At 43.9% G+C, this 9,461-nt stretch overlaps 1 protein-coding gene across 5 annotated transcripts in view; it reads right to left on the bottom strand.

Moving 5' to 3' along the window:
- Positions 1-506: 506 nt before the first annotated feature.
- GRIA1 (glutamate ionotropic receptor AMPA type subunit 1) overlaps positions 507-9,461 on the bottom strand; it is a 114,316-nt gene continuing 105,361 nt past the window's right edge. For 4 of the 5 annotated variants that reach the window (XM_008501629.2, XM_008501621.2, XM_030458964.1 and 1 more), the window contains 2 exons: positions 3,288-3,422; positions 507-950 (listed from right to left, as the gene is read on the bottom strand). In XM_008501629.2, coding sequence (XP_008499851.2) covers positions 762-950; positions 3,288-3,422 — 324 coding nt within the window. In that variant the 3' untranslated portion in view covers positions 507-761. The remainder of the gene's footprint in view (positions 951-3,287; positions 3,423-9,461) is intronic. The other variant, XM_030458963.1, reaches the window with a different exon arrangement.

Here is a 9,461-nt window from a genome sequence, read left to right as displayed (position 1 = left end):
AACTGCCATTGCTCTTCTCTGGAAGAATGACCACTTTGTCCTTAGATTACCTGGGGTTTCTAAACTCACTTATAACTTGGCCCCTGTACAACAGCCTCATGGTTTTGCTCAGGTTCTTTCTCCCATTGAGTCCTTCCTGTAGCAGGGAGAGCAGTTTGCAGCTCTGTCTGCCTTGTTGCCATAACTCCACAGTCCGAGTTCACAACAGAACAATGGAAGGCAGAATCATGACAGACAAAAGGGGTCAACGCTGGTGCCCTGCAGGGAGTTCAACTTGCCATTTATCAGATTTTCTTTTTTGCTGTTAGTAGCTCAGACATCATGGTTTGCATCCCAAACTAAACCAGATTGAAGGACTGAGCAGGGAAAGGGGGAAAGGGCTGATGTTACCCTGACACCACAGGAATTAGTAAGAAAAAATATATATATTGCACACACTAAGACTTATTAACAACCAAGTTAAAACAAAATGGCATAGTCCTCATTAGTGTTCCAGTGGTTCTTTGATCAGGGATGGTTCACGAGTCTGTTAAATCCCATTACGCTCTCCTTATTGCAGTACAGACCTATTTCTGTTCTCTTGCCAGTGGATCTGTTTGCAAATAAAAAGGGAAATAGATTTGATTTCCTTGAGAAGATCCAGCCAATTGTCCCTTCTGTCATAGTCATTTGTCTTGGTGGTGTTGGGTTTGGTTTTGGCTCTGGAGGGGGTGGAGTTGGGTCGCCCCTTCTCTCACCCAGGCAATGGGTCAAAAGGCCAATTATAATCCTGTGGCTCCCAGGGACATGCCAGTGCTGTGGCTCATGCACGGGATCGTCTGCATGGATTTGGGGAAATCGTGGCTGACCACACGTCCGTTTTCTCCACTGCCTCCCGCTGCAGCCGGCCTGGGAAGGGTTGATGTCCGTATGGCTTCGTTGATTGATTGCTGTGGGATTAAACAAAAACCCTTTTTAGGAAGGACGGGGGGGTCTCCCCCTGTCCTTAGCAATGTTGGAGAAATTACAATATAAACCAGTGCTGCCTTTCTGCCACTGTTCTCTCCCTCCTTGTCTCCATTCAGACTCTCACTTTCTGCATGTCCCCGCTGCTTCTCCTCTGTCAATTCGCACCTCTTCCACATTCAAAATTCAAGGTTGCAGCAGTATTTTGGGGTATAAAGCATATGTGCCATATGCAAAAACTGTTTGAACTCTACAACATAAGAACAGTCATCCTGGATCTGAGCAGAGGCATTACACACACTTCCCCCATAAATCTGCTATTACTACTCCAGTACAGCTCTGTACCCTGGACTCTGACTCACTGCAAGCATATGTTTAACTTTCCTCATGTGAGGAGCTGAGCACGTGCCTGGTTTTGTCTGCAGCAATGGCTGAGGTAACCAGGAAATACAAACCTAATCCAGGAAACTAAACCTCATCTTCCTGCTCCAGATCCCATCCAAAACCTTTCTTTTCAGACATCTAAGGAAACCACGGGTTTCGAACAATTTAGCTAAAATACGAAGTCAGTTTGGTTTCTTTGTGTTCTCTAGGGGAAGTATCATCATTTCTGGTCTGGAATATCTTGGGAAAGAATTATCCAGAACAGATAAATTTGAAACAGCTGTTCAGAAAGAGTCAACTTAGTGCCTTGCCAGGCACAGACCAGTCTCCTGTGCCAGCAGGACCTGCAGCTCACCCAAGGGGTCTGTAGGACCTTGCTGAGCAGAGGTTGGGTTTAGAGGGGGGATCTGACCCATCCTTCTGGGCAAATGCCTGGACTCTGCTGAATAGTTTTGTGGGACAGACATTCATGGTGGGACACACACAAATCAACAACCTTAGCCCAGATGTTAACACTGGGATCTGTTCCTGTAGTGGATGGTTTTAGCATGGCAAGAGCAGTGCCAGCTACCACTGACGTGAGTTATTGGGTTATTTCAAGTAACACAGGGAAGGGAACAGCAGGGCAGAAGATCCTTAAGACAAAAACTATGGAGTTGTTGCCTTCTGATCCTCCCTCACAGTGTATTTGTGACACAGCTCTCCTTACAGTGCAGACAGCAATTAAAATTTAATTTTTGTGTATTCAGGGACATTAATTGCCCACATTATCTTACCCCTGTGCTCAATATATCTCTTATTGCCTACAGAGTTTTCTGCACCTCAATGGGAAAAGAGCTTTTGCATATTTTCATGGAATTAGAAATGTTATTATTGCTGACAAAACATTAAACGTGTTGTGAAATGGTGACATAAAACCCATAGAACTGATTGCTTATTTTCCTTTTGATTCTGGGTAAGTCTCAGGGAAGGGAAAAAGTTTTATAAAACTCACTGAATACTTCAGATATTAATACCAATTTCCATGCTCATGGGAGAGGTCAAAATGAGAAAGTAAAGGGATATTCTAATTTTCCAGTACAGATCCTGCTGCACCCTTGCACACAATGGTATCTGTCTGAGGGATCACCTCTGCTACTCATCTGAGTACAGATATACTTCTTACACAGCTGATGCATTAGATGCACATCCCCAGGGCTCTCAAATATAATTCACTCTTGACACCACACTGAAATTTAGGTTCATGAGAATTTAGAGCTAAAACAAATCTCCTGAGTCACAGGAACTGAGCTTCTGCAAGACCATGACAGGGTGGAGAACACCCCCTCCCCAAAACAAAAAAGATTACGGGAAGCATCTGAGGCCAATTTCTCTTTAACAGGACACATAATTCTTAATTAGAAGACCCACATCATCTGTCCCAGGGTAACAACACTCTGAGCATGTATCATTATTGCCAACCTACAAATGGTTGCCAGCAGGGTGCCAGCAAAGGGACAACAGGATCTGATTCGTCACCTCTCTTACTCCAGCTTTATCTTCTGGTTAACTGCTTGGGTTAGGGGATCATTTTCTCACTGCAATAACAGCTGTTCCCCACCAAGCCCTGCACACTTCATCCATGCTGCACACATAATGCCAGTCTGCTTTTGTTAATTTTCAGGAACTGCAACGTGTCCCTGTTTATGCTAAGATTTTGCTCTAGATCTGGATTTTGAACTAGCATTATGCCATGTCTCTGATCTTGCATCAGCTCCCCACTATGGCCTTACTGCCCCTCTCTTAGCTTGCTCTGATGCTCATATTCCCTCCTAGCAAGTTGAGTAACCCAGCCATGTCATTATCCCTATGTCTTGGCTTTCCACCCATGGTCTTGGCTGCATCCGTCTCTGAAGGCAGCTTTGGAGGTGGGGTAGGATCAGAGAGAAGGTGTGAAAGGCTGGGAAATGGGTTGCCACCTTCATCCGCTTTGATTCACTTCTGGACTTGTAACAAAACTCGATTAAGGCAACCAGCATGGCTAGTCCGAGCCCACCGATGAGGATATAGAAAACCCCTGCCACATTGCTGAGGCTCAGTGCACTCGTCTTGTCCTAGAAGAGAAAGAAGGGAGGGGGGGCAAATGGGAGGGAGAACAACAAAATTAATATGAGATTGCTCTGGGAGGGATGCTGCACAATATAGCAATGTTGGCATTACATCATTTTCCTCTTTAAATGAACAGGTGATATTTCTAAGAGCATTCTCAATTTTTAATTCATTGTCTAGTAAATCTTAATGTTTCCCTCACACAAACAATAATTTCTTCAGCACTGTGATTTTATAAAGGTTTGGGATCTCCATTTCTAAATCAGCTAACTTAAGTGGGTTTTTTTACCCAAAATGCCTAGTTTAAATTATTGATTAAAGGAGGAAAAAACCTGTTCTCCGCCTCTGTGACATTTGCTTGTCCCTGATGTCTCTCCTGAAATAACCTGTTCTCTTGGAAATGCTCATTCCTTCATTCCTAGATTGTTTCCCCCGCAAATTCTGTTGCCGAGCAACACATCAAAATGGTTGGGGGTTTTTTCTCTCTCTTTTTTTTTTTTTTTTTTTTTTTTTTTTTTTTTTTTTTTTTTTAATTTTCCTCTTCAATACTGAGGTTGAGGTGACACCTAAACTGTCCTCAAAAACTCATTTTATTTCTGTGTAATACAACAGTTATTTCATATGCAATCAAGACCCGTTGATGCATGTCTAAGCTAATTATTTGCTTGGCAATAAATAGGGCTATTAATGGACCACAGCTCACAGTCAGCACCTACATTCTGATTTTACAATTGCCTAATGAATTGTCATGGCTCTCTGGGGAAGAGACGAGTCTCAGAAAGATTCATTTCACTGCTAGGGAAACCAAGTTCCCACATCTAACCTTGGCACTTAGTGCAGATATCAAAACCTTCTTCTCCATGCTGCTCAGGTGGAGTTAGGGTGTTGGGATAATCTGGGCAGCAGGAGGACCCAAAAGTTTGGCTCAGCTCTGTGTATGAGGCTCCTGTTTCTAGGACACAACTTTATGCTGCAACTAGACAGAGGTCCCCTGCTTCATGCTTGCAGCTGCTCTGCAGTATCAACTTGATAACTATTTGCTGGTACAGGTTCCTCAGGGCAAATCTGCTGCAGTGTCAAGGGTCTGACCAGCCTTGACAGCCCCACTCCCTGGATGTGGGAGGAAAAATTGCACGTGGATCATTTGAAATGCAGCCACGCAGTTAAAGAATAACATTTATGCCTGTAGCAATATCTGTAGTTAGGAATGAAGTTTCTGCACAGTTCTTGGTGTTCTCCACTTCTCCATGGACACGTGGACTGGTGGGTGGCACAGCTTGTTCCTTGCCCTTGTAGGACAGTTGATTCACTTCATTTGCTTGGCAGATTTTACAAGAAGCAATCCGCATTTTGGGGGAAAGGCAAGGATTGAAGAAGCAGTAAACTATAATGGAGCAATATTGAAAGGGTCCAAAGCCAAACACCAATACAAGCAAAGAAGGTTTTGATTGTCTTTCAGGTGAGGATGTACTGGTCCTTCATCTGGCCCCACAGTCCACATGAGCCTCAAAGCTTCTGCCCAGCTGGAGCTCTTGCCAAAGGCTCCAGTGCCACAGGGAGGAACTTTCCATCCTGAACCCTCTACTGAAATATTCTGTGGTCAAGTTAGGGGTGACCCCTGCAAAGTTTTGGTCGCTGGAAAAAACTCCACCAGTGATCTCATTTTCCATGCTTCACTGAGTGACATTGCTGACAAGAGATTTGCTGCTGTCATTGTTTGTGTTCCACTGATGGTCACCACTGGTGGGTGAGTTTGGTTTCTCCCTTGGTTGACCTTCACACAAGGGTTACTCTGTAATCTTGCAGATGCTTTCCTGTGTGCTTTCTGTAGTAAGAGTTTTCTGCAAATATCCTCCTCATTTCTGCCGTTCCCATATTTGAAGGATTATTTATCTGCTCTTTTATAATCTGCCTTAATGCATTTTTTCCCTCAGGCTTGACTATACCTTTGTTCAGCCATCTCTTCACTGCAGCTTACTGGTTATACTTTTAAGCACCAGCTGAAAGATGTAAGGAGTTTCTTAGTGAAGATTTCAAAAAGCAGTGCAATTACTCTGAAAACTGGGTTACTGCACATCAGGTACTTTCCCTCTTCAAATTCAGTCCAAGGAGGCTGCATCAGCTTCAGGGAGGGACAAAGACACTAGGGGTGGGCTGCCCTCCTTGACACCCTAAACTTCTAGCCTGCCTCCTTATTGAAAAGTGGCTGATTAGCTCAGAGGGAAGCGTGGGGACAGGCAAGGAGGTGAAACAGCCTATTTGTGTCTTATGCATAATTTTCAGCGTGTATTTGCAGCTTGATTTGATGGAAGAGTGGAGTTCTCCGAGACACCAGGGACCTCCAAGCTTTGTGAAAAAGAATGACACTGTGAAGAAGAGAAAACCTATTAATGCTCTCACTCAAATAGATGATTGCAATCCACATAAGGCAGAAGAGACTCCACATGGGTCTTTGACTTGCAGCCACAGATCCTTAGGAAACCTGGCTTCCTTGGCTCTGCTGGGCATAGGAATAGACAAATTTCAAGTTTTATTTGCTACAGTATTCTTGTATTTCCATCTCCAGTTTGGGGATCATGGTCCAACAGGGCATCTCCTCAGCCAGCTGCAGTGTCAGAGCAGTCTGGCAGCTAGGAAAGGTTGCTTGTCCTTAGCTTCCACTTTCCCCCTGATATCAGCAGCATATTGATGAGTGAGAAAAAGATGAAAGTAGTTGCCTGCACCACTATCTCATAAAAATAATTTCAAAGCTGTTGTATTTTTCATGCTTTTACTTTGTAGTCAATTTATTATTACTGTTATTACTATTACTGTTATTACTAATATTATTAATATTATTGGGACAATATGAGTGAAGTGAAAATTTCCTTATCAGAAGGTGAAGGAAAGCAAAGTGAAGCCCAGTGGTGTGCAAACTTCCTGGGAGGGAGAATAGCCTGAATTTCACCTCTGCCACCATACCAAGGTCTCTCCCAAGTAACTAAAGACAGGGACAGCTTCAGGGGGGTACTGAAAAAACCCAAACTGTTGGGGCATGGCCGATGCCACACCTGCTATCGTGAGCCAGAAAAAGTGAACCTGCTTCTGTAGTGTCACTTGAGTTTTTGTGCATACTGTCCTTTTTCTTTTCCCTTTTCTTTCACTCTCTCTCCCAGCAGGACACACAGAGACATTCTCTGGGTGGAAGCAGCATCTCTTTTCTCCCATCAGTTGCAGGACAAGACCAACACGAAGTGCAGGAAACCGCACGCCCCGCCGAGGCTTTGCCTGATTTTTCTGTGCGTGCTCCTGCCCTAATAACACTTATCATAGTAAAAAAGCACAAAATATGCTGATTGATTGAGAAGATCCTTTCCTCTGCTCTGCTCAGGCTCTGTGACACCAGATGCTCTCCCGTGGAGCTTCCCATCACCAAGCCAGCTTGTTAGTGGGAGTGTAAATGTCAGCACTCGTCTCCCGCAGCAGCAGAGTGCTGATGTGGGGGGTAGATTGGCAAGTGAAAAGAGGAAGAAAAACCCCATATTTCTGAAATATGTCTTGTTGCTGCAGCAACCAGGCACCTTCCTGTCTGTTCCTCTCAAACGTGGCACCATGTCTATCATTCTCTTTTTTCATTATTTATCCTCCTCGGCTGAAAGGCACTGAGGCCAAATTTTCCTGGTTTCCCGTAGGGTTGGTCATTTCTTTTACTCTGCATGACTGGGCCTGGTTGGCAGGGCAGGGTGTTGGCACCTCAAGCTGTTGCAGTCTCGATAAAAGATGAACTGTTCTTGGAGTAGGTGGTGGCTCCAGAAGTTGAGCTTTCACACCAAATACTGGGCTGCTTTTATTCAGGCAAGACCTGAAGCTCAGCAATGAAGTGCTGAGCCCATCAACTTAGAGCCCTGAAGGAGACGGGTACCAGTACGTGGGTGATGCTACCCAGCATGAAAAAATACCCTTGGTTTGAGAACTAACCAGTCCCTTGCAAAGGCAGGGCAAGGTGGTAGCAGAATTTGTTCCTAGGTTTTGTTGTTTTTTGAGCAAAAGCACAATTATTGCAGCTGAAGGAGTGGGAGATTCCTGTGGCTTTGATGAAGGTATTTTAGATGTACAAAGCCCTCTGAGTGCTCCTGCAAGCTACTGGAGCATTTGCATTTTGACATCCTGGTCTGGAAAACCCTTCCTTTTCCCCATTGTTTTGCATAAGCCCCAGGGATGAGCAAAGTCACATCCATCTGCCCTGTCTTTTAGTGTCCACCTTGTCATGACTCTTCAACAACCCAAGACATCCCTTTCAAGCCACCTGCTGGGTCCTGAATCAACATCCACTGAACCCAGCTTCATGGCACCTCCTGGAATGGCATAACAGAACCAAATACACAGCAAACCAGTAATCTTTGTACCTGGAATTTTAGTTAAGATCCACTAATGTATCTCTTGATACTTTATAGGGACTTATCAGGATAAAAATCTAGGTGGGCAATAGACAGGTAAACATTCAGATGTAGGATGCACAGAAGTCAGCATGGAACATCACCTGGGGCCAATGAACATAAGCCTGGGAAACACCAGAGGTTACTTGGCTTTAGCTAGAAACCTTGGATACAAACCGTATACCCAGATGGCCCTCAGCCCTCTGCATTAGCATCCATTTATCCTTCTGAAAGTCCAAACTAAGCTACACTCAACAATAGACAAAAATGGAAAAGTTTTTTCACACCTGTGGGAGAAAGGTATGAAATAGCTTCCAATCTCTCCAACTTAGCTCTGAACCTTGGCTATCAGGAGAGGTGTGTGGTTCAGCTTGTGCCTACAAAGAGTGGTGAGTTCTCTGTCCACCATGGCAGAACAGGGGAAGCTGTGCCTGTTGCTCAGCACTATCTCATGCCGAGCCCCGTGGGAACCATGGGGAAAGGGGGAGAAATTGCTCACACAGCAGCCAGGCAATTCTGCCTCTTGTGGAGACCAAGAAGCAAAAAAAAGGATAAAAAGCAGGTGGGCAAAAGGTGGGTGTATTTGCCCAGCTGCATTCATTAGAATAAATGACCAATGGAATAGCTTGGTCTTTCTGCAAGTGGGAGAGGAGCTCTGATGATGTTACATTGGTTTCTCTTGCTGTTGCTTCATGTTGCATGGCTGGTGCAGGCATGGTGCCAGTGCCAAGCAAGTAAAAGAGATATTGAGCCTTTTATGTAACAGCCTGGACTCTTTACCTTGATCCTCCACACCCATTAAAAGCTCACATGGTTTTAAAGATTGTGCCTATGGATTTCACACATGGAGTTTCAAGCAGCTCTCATGACTTTAGGATCCAATCTTACTTATTCACATGTGATTCACATGTGTGTGACTGTTTTTCAAGCACATGTAAATAACATGTGATCAATACTGAGGTCATATGATCCACATAAACTCATGTGTCCCAAACCTTCTGTTTCTGTTCCTATTGGTTATCCTCTTGTGTGGAATGAAGCACTGAATCTACTTCTTTTTTATATATATATTTTTCCCCCTCCCAAACTGTGATAAAGCAGAGTACTGCAGGGTTGGTCTGTTTTTATTTTTTTTTAACTAATCTGATTTCACATCCATTTCCTTATGGGCATTTTATTGGCTATGGAGTTCCTCTAGCACTGATGCATGCAGGCTTGTGGTGTCAGTATTGTGGAAGCTGTGTCATGGCTTTATTTTCTCAGCAGAGGTAATTACTTTTCATTCATATGGTAAGTATTGCTCTGTTGGTTACCTTGCAAAATACACACACTAAACAAGTCAATTAGATTTCTGACTGAGTGGGACCAATGCCATATTGTATAGCATGCCTTATAGAAGGGTTCCTATCAGATATGTACAATATTGCAGAGAAGAGCAGAATTTGATTTTAAATAGCAGTTGTCAGGCCCAAAATGCTTGACAATGTGACAAAGCAGTTGCTGGGATTAAGATAATTAAGCCAGGTGAAAGAAAATATGGCAAGCTACCAAAAAGAAGTTTGTAGAAATTTTCTCATTTTTATGGAATTTGAATGTCTTTAATACTTGAAAATCCAACCAGTGCCATCT

The sequence above is a fragment of the Calypte anna genome, chromosome 13 (assembly GCF_003957555.1).
Source record: "Calypte anna isolate BGI_N300 chromosome 13, bCalAnn1_v1.p, whole genome shotgun sequence".
Taxonomy (NCBI): domain Eukaryota; kingdom Metazoa; phylum Chordata; class Aves; order Apodiformes; family Trochilidae; genus Calypte; species Calypte anna.
This window is presented reverse-complemented; position numbering and strand designations above follow the sequence as displayed.